The 17,108-nt window shown below is 38.3% G+C and overlaps 1 protein-coding gene across 1 annotated transcript in view; it reads left to right on the plus strand.

Moving 5' to 3' along the window:
* The window catches only part of LOC100254070 (ATP-dependent RNA helicase DEAH11, chloroplastic), a 29,694-nt gene that overhangs the window by 5,709 nt on the left and 6,877 nt on the right, over positions 1-17,108 (plus strand). Inside the window, exon 2 of the mRNA XM_019221140.2 lies at positions 7,530-10,662. Coding sequence (XP_019076685.2) covers positions 7,530-10,662 — 3,133 coding nt within the window. The remainder of the gene's footprint in view (positions 1-7,529; positions 10,663-17,108) is intronic.

The raw sequence follows: 17,108 nt of genomic DNA on the forward strand, positions 1-17,108 counted from the left end.
TACTTGCTAGAGTGGACTACCCTCCCAACAAGCCTTTGCCTTTAGGGAAGATAATAGTAAACCTTTTATCCTCCATATCATAGTCTGAGCACAAAATGAACCTTTTTGCCTGGTTAGCACACTTTTCTAACTTAAACAACCTCCCATTTATTCTTGCCCCGAATATAAATCACAAAATAATAGAAATAGATTTTTAGAGACACCAACACCTCCTATTGCAAATATTTCTGCAAATGAGTTCTTATTTTCTCACCTGTCGGCTTTCACAAAGTGAGTGTGTAGAAAAATCCTACAAAACTTACATAATGGCCTTTCAAGGGAATTAGTGTGACCATTTCACTAGAATGTTGAAGTGTTCCATAAATGCTCAAAATAAGGTATAATGCCAAATGGCAAAACTTTCCCTAGGAAATCTCTTATCTCCATTTCCCTAAAGGAGCGTGATTCCTCAGAGAAACCTTCCTTTACCTAAAACCTTTATACACCATAGGCTTACACACTAGATCCCAACTATTAAGATGATCTCTTTTACCCTCCCTAATCCTTGACTAAAGAAAATCTCTTTGCAATTTTTTAATTCTTGATGCCATTGATGTTGAAAGCTTGAAAAGGGATAATAAACAACTAGGAATGTAGGACAAGCAAGATTGGATTAGAGTTATTCTTTTGCTTAAAGACATAAACACTTTTTCCACTCAACCAATCTCCTCGAAATTGTGTCAATCATTGGGTCCCAAAACGTTCTTGCCTTTGGGTTTCCCCCAATAGAAGGCTCAAATAAGTTAGAGGTTAGTTTGAGATTTTACAATCTAGCATCGAAGCCAAACTAGAGATTTCGTTCTGACTCATGTTGATGCCATAGAGAGTATTCTTTTCTAAGTTGATTTTAAGCCTTGAGGTGTGCCCAAAAATTAGCAAGATCAGTTTGAGGTTTTATAGGCTTGTCATAGAAGCTCAAATAAGTTAGAGGTTAGTTTGAGATTTTACAATCTAGCATCGAAGCCAAACTAGAGATTTCGTTCTGACTCATGTTGATGCCATAGAGAGTATTCTTTTCTAAGTTGATTTTAAGCCTTGAGGTGTGCCCAAAAATTAGCAAGATCAGTTTGAGGTTTTATAGGCTTGTCATAGAAGCTCTAAAGAAAGTGATGGTGTCATATTCAAAAATTATAAATGAGACACTCTAGTCCTACTCTTGCCCATAAAGAAGTCCTACAACAAACCTCCCTCCTTCGCTCTCAACGACATCCTACTTAAACCACAAGCTATAATGGAGAACAAGAATGGGGGTTGAGGAAAAAAGGGTTCGAATTTGAAGAAGATTGTACTATGAGAGAAGGAAAGAGCCAACCTCTTCTCTTTCAATTATACAAAATGGATTATGATAATTTAATGTAGTTGGACTCTAATGTGGAGTTGAATGAATCATTTTTCTAATCGAGGTAAGGCCAGATAGGTAAGAGGATAACAAGTTATAAATTCTGTCTCAATGATGGAGTTTTACCATTATCCTCCTTAAATCCTAAAAGCATAGAAGCTCTTGCCTACTTTGTTTAATCATAGACAACCATCCTAAGGTTGTCCTACATCACAAATAGTGTCTTCACTCTTCAGTAAAAGTTATAACACTAAAAGTTCATAAGAGGGATTTTCTTTGGTGAGGAGTTAGGAAAGGGAAGAGAGACCACTTCATTGCATAAGACCTTAGTGTGCCAACATAAAGGGAAAGGAAGTTTGGGTAGGTAGGATCTTCTCGAGGAATAGAACTCTCTTAGTAAAGTGGTTGTGGAGTCTCTAGGGAGAGTGATGCTTTATGATATAGGTTCATCTTGAATATCTATAGATCACACTTCAATGACATGGACATTCATGATGTTGTAGATGGTTTTATTGCTGCCCTTGGAAGGCTATAGAAAAGGCATTTGATTTTTCTTATTTTATTTGCTTTTATAAGTATTCTGGTATAAAACTCTTTTTCCAATCAGCTTGGCAGGGGGATTGTACAAACTGCTTGCCAAAGTTTTGGCAAACAAGTTGAAGACAGTAGTGGGGAAGGTCAAAGGTGGTTTTTGTTAATCATGTTATGCCTTTATTAAAGGTAGACAAATTTTGGATGTTGTGCTTATTGTTAGTGAGGCCATAGATTCTAGACTAAAGAGCAATATTCCTGGTCTCCTTCTAAAAATGGACATTGAGAAGGCTTATGATCATCTCAACTGGGATTTTTTACTGTCAGTTATGTCTAAAATGGGATTTGGGCAAATGTGGATAAGTTAGATTAATTGATGCATTTCCACAACTAGCTTTTCAGTTCTCATTAATGGAACTATGTTGGACTTTTTCCATAGCTCTAGGGGTTAGACAAGGTGACCTGTTATCCCCCTACCTGTTCATTTTGGTCATGGAGGCTCTTAGCCGGTTACTGTCTAGAAGGGAGGGAAGTGTTGCATATTTTGTTTGCTGATGATACTTTGATATTTTGTGAGGCCAATAGCGATCAATTGAGATATTTGAGTTGCGTCTTTATGTGGTTTGAACCTCTTTTTGGGTTGAAAGTGAATATGGATAAAAGTGAGATTATTCCTGTAGGGGGCGGGGGTAGAGACTTTGGAGGATGTTGTTTCAATGATGGGGTGTAGAGTAGGGAAGTTTCCCACGCCTTACTTAGGTCTTCCCTTGGATGCCACTTTTAAATCTCCTAAAGTGTGGGATGCAATGGAAAAGAGATTCAGAAAAAGATTAACAATGTGGAAGAGACAATATCTCTCTAAGGGTGGGAGGCTTACCTTAATCAAAAACACCTTGTCAAGTCTTTAGATCTATTTTATGTCCCTTCTCGTTATTCCTAGAAAGGTGTGTGTTAGACAAGGATTTTTTATGGGGAGGTGGTGCCCTTGAAAAAAACCCCATTTGGTGAATTGGAATTTAGTTTGTGTGGATAAGAAGGAGGGTGGCCTAGGAATCTGTAGTTTTGTGGCCCTAAACAAAGCCTTGCTCGGAAAGTGGATTTGGAGATTTGCAATAGAAGGAGAGCCCCTTTAGAAACAAGTTATCATTGGGAAGTATGGAGTAGAGGATGGGGGCTGGTGTTCGAGAGGAGTAAGAGAAGGTTATGGTGTAGGGGTGTGGAAAGCCATCAAAAATGAACGGGAGGAATTAAGATGTACCCTTCATGGTAGGGAATGAGAGAAGGGTTAAGTTTTGGAAAGATTTGTGGTGTGATGAGTTAACCTTGAAAGAAGTTTTCCCTAACTTATTTCGTTTGGCAGTTAATAAAGATGGTTAGGTATCAAACTTGGGAAGAGAGTGGGTATTTGGGTAGTTGGAGTCCTCGTTTTTCAAGACATCTTTACGATTGGGAGTTGAGGGAAGTGGAGGCTTTGTTTAGCAAATTACAACCCTTGATTGTGAGAAAAGAAGTGGAGGACGTTATGAACCGGAGAGATAGTAAGAACGGAAAATTCTTAGTTAAGTCCCTTTATTGCTTCTACACGAGGGCTTTTAGAGAACCTTTCCAATGAAGTATCATTTGGAAGTCCTGAGCTCCTGTGACAATGAGTTTTTTTGCTTGGGAGGCGTCTTGGAGCAGAACTTTGACTTTAAACTAGCTGAAAAGGAGGGGTTGGAATATCCTGAATAGGTGCTACTTGTGCAAAAAAAAGGAGAAAACTACCGATCACCTACTCCTGTTTTGTGGCAAGGCTAGAATGTTGTGGATTTTGATTTTTTCCTTTTTTGGTGTGTAGTGGGTTTTGCAATCCTCAGTTTGAAGGAATCTTCTAGGATGACACGACTATTTCGTGGGTAAAAAAAGGGAGAAGGCATGGATGATTGCCCCTTTGTGTTTAATTTGGGCTTTATGGAAGGAAATGAATGGAAAAGCTTTCAATGATGTTGAGCGGTCCGACCAAGCAGTTAAATATTTTTTTTTTGTGTAGTTTTGTGAGTTGGGTTAGGGTGTATATAGAAGATCACAGTTTGTCCTTGATTGATTTCATAGATTGGTTGTTTGTCAAGTAAGGGGATGGCTTTTTTTGTCTCCTCACTGCCTAGGTTTTTTTGGGTGTTGTTCGTATATTTCGTGTGTACTTTTTTCGCTGTCTTTTGGCACTTCTAATGCAAACCCTTTATTTACTTATAAAAAAAAAAAAAAAAAACTCATTTTCCAAGAGGATACTTGGTAGGTGATTCAACTTCTTAGGTGGTGCTTGTTTTTTTGGCTTTTTGATTAAAACAATTTATTTTCAGAATTTAGGTTGTTTGTTTTTTTACTTTTTCATAACTTATTATAAACTTTTTACTAAATAGAAAAAGCTAAAATATGTAACTTTTTCTAAATAGAAAAAATAACATATTGTTTTTTCTTTACTTTTTAATGCTTAATAAAAATAAAATACTTCAAAAACAAACAATCTAATATTTAACATTATTAAACATTAAGGTTCTATTTAGAATTAAGTAAAAAAACAAACACCACCTTAGTCATCAATTTCTAGATCTCTTTAGGGCAACAAGGACGAGATGCTCTCTTATTTCATCCTAGTCTTTTTTTTTTTTTTTATATATATAGGAAACCACACATGAATATATTGATAGAAAAAGAAGTACAATAGGAGGATGAGGAATCCTCCCGCCAATGGTAAAACTAAACAACACAAAAAAAATAACAAGACACTACACCGTCCCATTGGAACTACACACTGCTAGCCAATCTAGTTGTAATACGTTAAAGGGGATGCCCTTAAAACCCGTGGAACAAAAAACCCAAAAAGAAGCAAGGAAATGAATGGAGTCCCAAAGATTCTCTGAATTTCTAGCTTTGTCCTCAAATATCCTAACATTTCTTTCCCGCCACACAACCCAAATTAAAGCTATGCACGCGTTTTGCCACAAAACTAACCCTCTCTTGGACTTGCCAAAACCTTTATAATTGATGAACATCATGTCTGAAATGTTTTTCGGAGGAACCCAATCCATCTTGGCTAGCTGAAATAGTCTGTGCCACAACCCCAACGTCACAGAACAATGAAGGAAGAGATGATCTGCTGATTCTCCGTGCTCCATACACAACTTACAAATGTCAGGGCTAAGAGCTTTGTGGGGTCTCCTCAATTGTAGCAAGTCATTGGTATTTACCTTCTTGTGTGCCACAAGCCAGACAAAGGCCTTAACTTTGAAAGGGACTTGAGATTTCCATACAAACTTAGTGGGGAAAAATGGAGATGAATCAGGCATTTGGGACAAGGTTGTAAAGAAAGACTTGACTGTAAACAATCCTGAAGACAATAAGGACCAAGATCTCGCATCTGAAACGGAAGTGGATAAATTCATACAATCAAGAGAGCGCATGAGGTGTTCTAGATCTTCTATCTCATAATCGATTAGATTACGACGGAAATTAAAGTTCCATGAGAAAGGGCGAGTTGAACTGAGAATTGAAGATACAGGAATATTTTTATCCATTACTACTCTAAATAGTCTTGGATATTGGTCTTTGAAGATCTGGTCCCCCCACCACAAATTTTCCCAAAAGCGAATTCTTTCCCCATTTCCTACGACAAACCGAGTATATTTGGAAAAATCCTGAAAGACTTGTGCAATGGCCTTCCAAGGACAACAATGTGACCATCTTACTAAAGTGTTGGCATCCCAACCATTTGAGTGTGTCCTGTAGATGCTAAGAATGACCTCATGCGACAGAGTTGTACTCTCCCTAGGAAACCTCCACAACCATTTCATCCTAGTCTTTTCATCTTTCTCCTTGTGATACTTTTAATTAGGAAATTTAGGAGCTCATTGTTCTCTTTAATCCATATGAATTAATGGTCTCCTCTTCCCAGATGTGTGCTAACCTCTTTAGGTTTTCATAATTAGCTTTTTTGTCAGTCTTTTCAGTTTCTGACAATCTTATCACCTTTGGTCTTGCTAAATTCACTTGGGATTCTAAAGTTCTTAAGATCAAAGCTTTTGGTAAGTAGCTAACAAGAGGATCAATGTTAATGAAATTCTACTAGGGAGAAGGTCTTACTAAGACTTCAGCTCAAATTTTATGTTTGGAGATCAGGGTGGCAATTGGGTCATCTTGTTATGCATTGTTCAGTAGCTTGGGGACTTTGGTATAGGCTGTTCAATCTTGTTAGGATTGATTTGGTTCCTTCCCAGAAGTGTGGAAGAAATGTTGATAATTTCCTTTAGGGGTTTCAGAGGCATCTTAGAGGCAGGATTATTTGGCATTTACCTAGTCTATTTTTTATTTGATTCATGTGGAAAGAGAGAAATGCCTAGAGCTTTTAGTTTAAAAGGGAGGTTATTAGCGACCCTATACAGTTTTGGTTTTTCTCCTCTGCTGTCTTGTGTGTGGATGTTTTTTAGCAATACCTTTGTGGGAACTCCTTTGAATCTAATATTGCTAGATCAAAACCATGTTTGATGTTCAAGAAGTTTAGTTAGGTAGACACTTTCTGTTTGCATTCTGTCTCTAGTGGGTTCAGTAAAATTTTTTTGATGAATGTCCTTTAGGTAACCCAACTTGGGATAGAAGGTGTTCTTGGAAATCATTTTGATATAATATTGAGAACTTATTCTAAACCTGTCATAGAGAGTTTTTCCATTCAGGGAGAACTACTAGCTCTTATGGAGGGTTTGCACTAGGCAATGGCCAAGTGTTTATCTAACCAATATGTTGGTGATTCAGTTGTGATCATTTCATGGGCACATCTAAAAGGGAAAAAGGTTTGTGGAAGGTTGATGGGTAACTCTGCCAAATTTTAGATATAACCTGAGAGTTGAGATGCTCATTTTCTTGGGTACTGCATTTAGCTAATGAAATTGCAAATCTTTTAGCCAAATGAGGAGCAAAGCAAATACTTTCTTTTGTGGGGGAATTTGCACTACCATAAGTGTGTATAGTGATTACTGGGCTTGCACATTGCTTTGGTCATTTCTTCTGCAGTAAAACTTGTTTCTTTTTTTTGATGATTGGTGCATTCATGTTTTTTTGGTTTTATTATCAGCTTTTATTCATTTTGGAAGGGTTCTCATCTTTCTTTGTATTTAATAATTCAATGCAATGAATTGTTGTTTCTTATTTAAGCTGTGATGTATGCTAGATGAATGAGTCACAGTTCTTTTGCTTCCTAATTTGTAAGAGTTTGAGGATCCTTGCATGGCTGATATTTTTCATCCATCTATGCCTCTCCTACCTCTGACTACTTGCATTCTTATGTCCTCTAGTGTCACTTCTTATCTGAAAAGATAGTGAAGCATGCTCTAGGAAGGATAGCTTTTGTATGATGCTTCTTTCATTTATAATCATGTTGCAATTTCTGTTATATCTGGAAAATTTTATTTATTTATTATTTTCTTTATTTAAGTTCAATTTTGAATGTTTCATTATTAGCATTAAGTTCAATTTGGACTTTTCATTATTATTATTAAGGTCAATTTGAACTTTTCATTGTTAGTAGATGTCTGAGTTGCTTTTCTGTTTAACTTTGCTCTTTTTGTTTCTTCTGACTACCATTTGACAGATTATGGTATTGATTGGAGAGACTGGTTCAGGAAAGAGTACACAGTTGGTTCAATTTCTAGTTGACTCAGGTATAGCTGCTAATGATTCCATTATATGTACCCAGCCCCGCAAGATTGCGGCCGTCTCACTGGCACAAAGGGTTAGGGAGGAAAGTAGTGGGTGTTATGAAGATAATTCAATAATCTGTTATCCAACATATTCTTCTGCTCGGCAGTTTCTTTCCAAGGTAACATATATGACAGATCACTGTTTATTGCAACACTACATGAATGATAAGAACCTGTCTGGGATCTCATGTATCATTGTTGATGAGGCTCATGAGAGAAGTTTGAATACTGATCTTCTTTTGGCTTTGATTAAAGCTTTACTTTCTCAGAAACTTGATATGAGGGTTATCATAATGTCTGCGACAGCGGATGCAGACCAGCTTTCAAAGTACTTTTTCGGTTGTGGAACCTTCCATGTGGTGGGGAGAAACTTCCCAGTTGATGTCAGATATGCCCCTTGTGCTTCTGAAGGAACTTCTGGTTCTGCCACTATTGCTTCCTATGTTTTAGATGTTATGAGGATGGCAAACGAGATCCATAAAACAGAGAAAGAGGGGACAATTCTTGCCTTTTTGACCTCTCAGATGGAGGTGGAATGGGCATGTGAGAAGTTTCAGGCTCCTTCTGCAGTTGCATTAGCTTTACATGGAAAACTTTCCTATGAGGAGCAGTTCCGTGTTTTCCAGAGCTACCCTGGGAAAAGAAAAGTTATATTTTCCACAAATCTGGCTGAGACATCATTGACAATTCCAGGGGTCAAGTATGTTATTGATTCTGGCATGGTTAAAGAGAGTAGGTTTGAGCCTGGCACTGGCATGAATGTCCTTAGAGTTTGCAGCATCAGCCAGAGTTCTGCAAATCAACGGGCTGGCAGGGCTGGGAGAACAGAACCAGGAAGGTGTTACAGACTCTATTCAAAGGATGATTTTGAGTTGATGCCTCCTCATCAGGAACCTGAGATTCGTAGAGTCCATCTTGGGGTTGCGGTTCTAAGGATTCTTGCTTTAGGAATCAAGAATTTAGAACATTTTGATTTTGTTGATGCACCTAGTGGTCAAGCTATTGACATGGCCATCAGGAATCTTCTTCAGTTAGGTGCTGTTACATTAACAAATGATTTTTATGATTTGACTGAGGAAGGCCGATGCTTAGTTAAGTTGGGTATTGAGCCTCGGCTCGGCAAACTAATTCTCAATTGTTTTCATCATCGCTTGGGTAGAGAGGGTCTTGTTCTTGCTGCTGTTATGGCGAATGCCAGTAGCATCTTTTGTAGAGTTGGTAATGATGAAGACAAGCTAAAATCTGATCGCCTCAAGGTGCAATTTTGCCATCGTGATGGTGACCTCTTCACTCTGCTCTCTGTTTACAAGGAATGGGAGTGTCTACCTGCAGAGAAAAGAAATAAATGGTGTTGGGAGAACAGCATCAATGCCAAATCCATGCGAAGATGCCAAGACACTGTGCATGAATTGGACAGGTGCCTTAAAAATGAACTTAGAATCATTATTCCTACTTACTGGCGTTGGAATCCTCACAACCCTACCATTCAAGATAGGTATTTAAAAAAGGTTATACTGTCCTCCCTTTCAGAAAATGTAGCCATGTATTCTGGGTATGATCAACTTGGTTATGAAGTGGCATTAACTGGACAATATGTTCAGTTACATCCTGCATGTTCATTACTAATATTTGGTGAGAAGCCTAGCTGGGTAGTTTTTGGTGAAATTCTGTCAATATCTAATCAGTATTTGGTTTGTGTAACTGCCTTTGATATCGACTCTTTGCCTACCATCTTCCCTCCTTTGTTTGATGTTTCTAAGATGGAGAGCCGGAAGCTGCAAACGAGGAAGATGACTGGTTTTGGCAGCACTCTCCTGAAAAAATTTTGTGGAAAGGCCAACAATAACTTGATTCATCTTATATCACAAATTCGGACGTCCTGTATGGATGTCCGTATTGGTATTGAAGTCAAGGTTGATCAGAATGAGATTCTGTTATTTGCCTCTTCAAAGGATATGGAAAAGGTTGGTAGTCTTGTAAATGATGTGTTAGAATATGAACGAAAATGGTTGCAGAATGAATGCATAGAGAAATGCCTATATCATGAAAGACATGGTGTAGCGCCTCCTCTGGCACTCTTTGGAGCTGGTGCTGAAATCAAACATCTGGAGCTTGAAAAGAGATGTTTATCTGTTGATGTATTTTGTTCAGATGCAAACACGACTGATGATAAGGAGCTTTTGATGTATCTTGAAGAGCATGCCTCTGGCAGTATTTGTTCTTTCCACAAGTTCACAGGCACTGGACAAGATAGTGAGGAAAGATGGGGCAGGATAACATTTCTTACTCCAGATTCTGCTAAAAAGGCTACTGACTTAAATAAAGTTGAATTCAGAGGCTCCTTGCTGAAGGTAATTCCTTCTCGCACAACCTTTGGAGGCAATCACAAAATGTTTCCGTTTCCTGCTGTTAAAGCAAAAGTTTATTGGCCTCGTAGACAAAGTAAAGGGTTTGGAATCGTGAAATGTGATAGACATGATGTTGATTTCATGGTCAATGATTTCTCTAACCTGCTGATTGGAGGAAGGTATCTTCGGTGTGAGGGCAGTGCAAAGTACATGGATTCTGTTGTGATAAGTGGGCTTGATAAAGAACTTTCTGAAGCTGAAATTTTAGATGAGTTGAGGACTGCTACTAATAGGAGAATCTTCGATTTTTTTCTGGTGAGAGGAGATGCAGTAAAGAATCCTTCATGTGGTGCTTGTGAAGAAGCTCTTCTTAGAGAAATCTCTCCTTTCATGTCTAAGACAAAACCCCATGGCAATTGTTGCCAAGCCCAGGTCTTTCCTCCTGAACCAAAGGACTCTTTCATGAAAGCATTGATCACATTTGATGGAAGACTACATTTGGAGGCAGCAAAAGCTTTGGAGGAAATAGAAGGCAAAGTATTGTCTGGTTGTCTTTCATGGCAGAAGATCAAGTGCCAGCAGTTGTTTCATAGCTATGTATCCTGTCCTGCACCTGTATATTCTGTCATTAAGAAGCAGCTGGTTTCTTTACTTGCAAGCTTAAAGCATCAAAAGGGTAATTCCTGTACCATAATAATGTTGTTTCCATTTATCTAGACATGATCTCTTTTCAGTGTCTAATATTGTTGATTTATTTATTAGTCTTTTTTGTGGCTGCAAGTTGTGGGATATATCCTCTTTTTCATTTTTCTGTTTTTCTCAAATTTATATCATGTGCTTCAGTTTTAAATAATTATTGTGATAAATATAGGGCTGTCTTTTGTTATTTCATGTTGTAGTCATAACAAAGGATGTAAACATATTAAAGTATAACATACAGTTTGATATGATCCTTCCCTTTGTCTGAATTCATGTCAATGTGTATTCTAGTTATATGACCACCTTTATAACTAAATCAGTTTTGTAGATATTATTGGACCACTTTTACTGTAACAGACTGTGATTGGAAGATTAATTTTCATTATTTCCCTTCATTTTTTTTTCTCTCTTTGAGGCTAGTAAGGTTAGTTTTAGAATATTTTTGCTTAAAAATAGGGATGAGGGTGGGCTAGTTGGTCAAAGCTGATTAACTAGATTTCAAAACTCTATGTTTTTAATGCTATCTTTGTTAATCATGGTTGATTCTTATCATTTTTCCTAGGCTTCCAATTTAAATAGTGTATCTTTTATCACTACATCTGACAATTTGTAATAGTGACTTCTTACTATGAAAAAGAAGCTTTGCAAAGGTAAGGTTCATGGACTATCTAGTTGACAGCTTAATGCCATACAATGAGGAGGCTAAGAGTAAAAAGGCAAGTTGAGAAGTGTACAAGCTTGAGCAGAAGCTTTGAAATAGTAATGCAATCGACTGAACTTGTCTTTGGAAATATTAACCTTCACTTAAAGTTTGGTGCATACTTAATACTATGTGAATGGTCGTTGGTTTTAGAATTAACTGGTTTAAACTTGTCATTCAGTTTCCAGATCTGCTCTTCTTAAACATATTGTGTTAACTTTTCTTCTAGATTCATCTTATAGTGATACTAGTTTTTAGTTGCTTTTTTTAACTCCAGATATGACTTCCCCAGTTGTTTTTTTTGGTACTGATACGACTTGCCCATTTGTGTTGTTTTGCATGGAATATTCTGACTTAATTTGGTAGATCTTTTGCTTTAAGAAAATAATTATATTTATATCAAGGGACAATCTGGAGTCAAGGTTGTTCTTACTTTCTTCAAATAGGTCATTGACAATCAGATGCAAGATAGAAAAAAAAGAGTTAGAATTGAGCTGAAGAATTGAGGGAGGAAAAATGTGAAGAAAAGTAGGCAGCATCCAATGAGTTTAATGAAAAGTAATTTAGCAAGTTCAAATGGGCAAGAATCAAGGGGTAAGTGAATAAGATATATGGGATAGTGAGGGGTAAGCGTGTGAACAATTTCAAAAGGAGATTTACCAGTGGATCTGTTAGTTGAGTTATAAGAAGACTCCACTATGGGTTGGTAGATCCCAATTGCCTGGTTTTTTGTCCACTACCTAACTAGGTCTTCTAAACTACAGACAACTGCTTCAGTTAGGTCATCAGTATGTGTGTCAAAGGTCGAATAAAACTTTAGGGTAGTTCAAAGAAGTTTTCAAGGTGTTTTCCAATAGTAGCAGACAAATTTAACTTCTCTGTCAGACACTACAGAAGTGAGCTATGAAGTTAGAGAACCTACATAAAGAACAATTGGACCACATGAGGCATCAGTTGTTTCCTTTGCAAGCTGTGAAGTGAACCATCTCAGAGAATTAATCTACCACCACTAAGATCGAGTCCTATCCTTGGGTTGTTTTATGCAACCTAAGAACAAAAACTCATGCTAACATCTTGTCATGAAGGCTGTGTTACTGGTAAAGGTGTGTACACACCAGTGTTTTGCTTTCTAGCTTTGGTTAATTGGTAAGTGTGACACTAGGGACAAATATGATCATGCCAGCTTTTAAGGATGCTATCAGAACCTTATCTTCAACCAGGAAAATGGTTTTGTTCCTTCTAAAATGACTTGCTAACCCCCCAACATGCAACTCTCACACTTGAAAGTTCTTTATTGAAGTTCAGGGAATGCAAAGCCTAGTACCCTTAAATATGAAGCCTCCCATAATGATGAAGTCTACATGACCTTGATTGGGAGACTTGCTAACCCTCCAACATGCAACTCCCAAACTTGAAAGTTCTTAAGTGAAGTTTGGGGAATGCAAACCCTAAACCCTTAAATATGAAGCCTCTCCTAATGATGAAGTCTACATAACCTCTTCTTGGACTCCCTCGTGGAAGAGTCATGCTTCATCCTATTAAAACTGGTCACCTCAACCCTTGTGGGTTTTAGTATTTATGACTCTTCTAAGATCATCACCAACTTTGTTTCCAACTTCAAAACCTGTTTTAAGGTTCACATATTACTTAGCTAGCTCTCAAGGAAAAAAGACCTGCCTAAGCTGATTTGCATGCTCTTCCTTGGTTTGGCTATGGATTAGGGTGTCATTAAAATAGACTAATTGAAATCACCCCATAAAAGGGCGTAAAACATGGGATGTGACTCTCATGAAGGTGCTCAAAATGTTGGACAATCAATGCAAAAGCCAAAGGTGAGTCTCGTACCCAAGGGACATTTCCAACCAGCAAACCAAGCATGTCGTCTAGCCTAGGTATGGAAAGCCTATATTTGATAAGATTAATCCCTTTTCTATTGACACATATTCTCTAATCTCACATTTATTGTTTGCTGATGACACGTTGATTTTCTGTGAGGCTAAAGAGGATCAGTTGACATATTTGTGCTGGCTGTTAATGTGGTTTGAGGCTTTGTCAGGGTTAAAAGCGAATCTGGAAAAAAGTGAACTGATTCCAATTGGTAGAGTTGAGAATGTGGAAGAGTTGGCTGATGAGTTCGGATATAAAGTAGGAAATTTGCCCCCCTCCACCTATCTAGGAATGCCTTTGGGTGCTCCTTTTAAATCTGTCGGTGCATGGGATGGAAAAGAGGAAAGATTTCGAAAGAGATTGGCTATGTGGAAGCGGCAGTACATCTCAAAAGGGAGGAGGATTACCTTAATTCGGAGTACATTGTCCAATCTACCGATCTATTTTATGTCCATTTTCCAACTACATAGGGCGGTTAGGATGAGACTGGAAAAGATACAAAGGGATTTTCTGTGGGGTGGTGGGGCTCTTGAGCAAAAACCGCACTTAGTAAGGTGGTCGATTGTGTGTGAAATCAAAAGTAAAGGAGGTTTGGGGGTTAAGAACCTTGGTTCTTTCAATAAGGCTCTCCTTGGCAAGTGAGCATGGCGCTTTGCAAACGAAAAAAAGGCCCTTTAGAATCAAGTGATTAGAAGGAAATACGGGGAGGAAAGAGGAGGATGGAGATCTTGTGAGTCTAGGGAGGCCTATGGAGTTGGGTTGTGGAAAGCTATAAATAAGGTCGGAAAACTATAAATAAGGTGGGACAACTTGTAACCCCTTTTTTTGGATTTGAGGTGGGGAATGGTAAGAACGTGAGTTTCTGGAAAGATAAGTGGTGTGGAACCATCCCTTTATGCGAGGCTTTCCCTTCATTATTTGCTATAGTAACGTCTAAAGAGGCTTGGGTTTGTTAAGTTTGGACAGCCGAGGGGGAAAGGAGGGGAAGTTGGACTCCTAGTTTCAATAGGCTGTTTAATGATTGGGAGATGGAAGAAGTGGGAAGATTACTTTTTTGGTTGGATGGGAAGATGGTTAGGGTGGATGAGGAGGATAGGATGAGATGGGTGGAATCAAAGGATGGGGTTTTTTTGGTAAAATCCTTGTATAGGGCGCTGCAGCCGGTGTCTCTTGCTTCATTCCCTTCGAAGATTATTGGGATTTCTTGTGCACAACCAAAGATAAGCTTCTTTGCGTGGGAGGCTTTGTGGGGAAGAGTCTTAACCTTGGACCGCTTGCAAAAGAGGGGTTAGGCTTTGGCTAATAGGTGCTTTCTGTGCCAAAAGTGTGGGGAGTCGATTGACCACCTCCTCTTTCATTGTGAAAGAACAAGGGAGGTGTTGATGTTGCTCTTCTCTTTTTTTGGAGTTTCTTGGGTTTTTTTCATATTCGGTAAAGGAAACCCTTTTAGGTTGGAGAGGCTCTTTTGTGGGCAAGAAGAGGAAGGTGGTGTGGCAACTGGGACCGTTATGCTTGTTTTGGATTATTTGGAAGGCTAGGAATTCAATTGCTTTTAAGGACGGTGTACTGTCCATTCAAAAGCTGAAAATTTCTTTTGTGTATTTACTTTGGTTAGAAACCAAATTGTGGATAAAAGATGGTCCTTCGATCTTAATAGATTTTATAGAATGGGTGTGTATGCGTTAAGGGAGAGGGTTTTTTGTGCTTTCCTTGTGTTTTGAGTCCTTTTGTAAGGGGGTGAGTTGTTCTAAATTGTAACTCTGTGAGTTGCTTCTTTAGCACCTCTTTGCTATATATATATTGCTTATTGATAAAAAAAAAAAAATTGACACATATTCTCTAAGATTTGATCTTTCTTTGCCTATAAAAAAAAAGATCTGATCTTTCTTAGGGGTTAATAGGATAGGTACAACACAAAGGCCAAGGCTATGCTTAATGAACCCTTTTTCTAAGAGTCCCTTTATTTGTTTGTTGATCTTATCCCTTGAAGTAGGTTTTAGCTTATAGTAGGGGAAGTTCAGAAGTTGGCAACCTAGGATAAGGTTGATGGCAAGATGAATGTCTCTCATTGGTGGGAAATCACTAGGAAGCTCTTCAGGTATGATGTCTTGAAATTCAAAGAGTGAATTACTAACTTTTGAAGGCAAATAAGTTTCTGGATCAAAAAGTGCTTCCTTAGCCATTGAAGCAGGTTTTAGCTTATAGTAGGGGAAGTGCAGAAGTTGGCAACCTAGGAAAAGGTATATGGCAAGATGAATGTCTCTCATTGATGGGAAATCACTAAGACGCTCTTTAGGAGCGATGTCTTGAGATTCAAAGAGTGAATTGCTAACTTTTGAAGGCAAATAGCTTTATGGATCAAAAAGTGCTTCCTTCGCCATTGAAGCAGGTTTTAGCTTATAGCAGGGGAAGTTCAGAAGTTGGCAACCTAGGAAAAGGTTGATGGCAAGATGAATGTCTCTCATTGGTGGAAAATCACTAGGAAGCTCTTCAGGAGTGATGTCTTGAAATTCAAAGAGTGAATTGCTAACTTTTGAAGGTAAATAAGTTTCTGGATCAAAAAGTGCTTCCTTAGCTATTGAAGCAACTGTCCCACCTAACTCTCTACTCTCATGTACCAACTTGTGGTTCAAAAGATATAGGAGTTCTAGTGAGAGGCCTTAGATGCCATGTTGTGGTCTGTGATGTCTTAATGAGGCTTTGCTAACCTAAGAAGATGATCTTGATTTAGACTTGTGTACCTTTTTTTGACAGTTTTGTCAGCATTTATTCCTATGATGGATGACATCAAGATCATTACAGCCAAGGGCATCCTAGTAGCACATGGTCCATGTCCGTGGATAGGACATTACACCATATATTTTCAGAACAAGAACCTACCTTAATAGAAACTAAAGATCTTCTAGGTACAAGTAAGAATGTCTTTTCTCCCCATGCTATCCTATATGGTTGTAGTGGCTCAATTTGTAAATTATCCTAGACACAACTACCCCAAAAATGGCATTAATTGAACAACCACACCCCCTTTCCCTCCCCATCCACCCCAAAAAAAAAAAAAAAAAAAAAATAAATAAAAATCAATAACTATCTTATATACTTTTTTTTTTTTTTTGATAGGTAAAGAAAAGATGTATATAAAGAAAAGAGGAGACACCAAAAATAGTGCCCTCAGAGCATACAAGAAGTATATAAAAGAAGCCAAAAGGCTCAAACTAGAGGGGATGGATAGAAACAAAAAACATAACCTGCCCTCGCTTTGAGCCTAACCAATCAATGACGCTTACAAGCAAAAGACTCAAATCTATAGACACCCTAACCCAAGACCAAAGGTTACATACAAAAGAATTTTTCAATCTTTGGAGCGAAAACTCCTCATTACCAAACGCTAACAAACACACCAAAGAGGGAGAAGAGAAGACTCCAAAGAACCCGAGTCTTTACACAATGAAGAAGAAGGTGATCCACCGTCTCTACTTCAGAGAGGCATAGAAAACACCTATTTTCCAAGAAGTGCCCCTTTCTTTGAAGTTGGTCCAAAGTTAAGACTTTCTCCCAAGAAGCCTCCCAAGTAAAGAAAGTCACCTTAGGAGACACACTCGCTCTCCAAATGCTACCACTAGGGAACAAAGGAGAATCTCCGGGCTCCAAGATGGAATAAAAAGACTTGACCGAAAAGGTCCCACACTTCGAATTTATCCAAATCACTCTATCTTCCACATCCCTGCGCACCCTAAAAGCTTGGATCTTTTGTAGAAAACACTCCACCAACTCAACCTCCCAATCATTAAAGGCCCTTGAGAAAAGAGGGGTCCATCCACCCCCATCACTATTAGGGT

The sequence above is a fragment of the Vitis vinifera genome, chromosome 7 (assembly GCF_030704535.1).
Source record: "Vitis vinifera cultivar Pinot Noir 40024 chromosome 7, ASM3070453v1".
Taxonomy (NCBI): Eukaryota; Viridiplantae; Streptophyta; class Magnoliopsida; order Vitales; family Vitaceae; genus Vitis; species Vitis vinifera.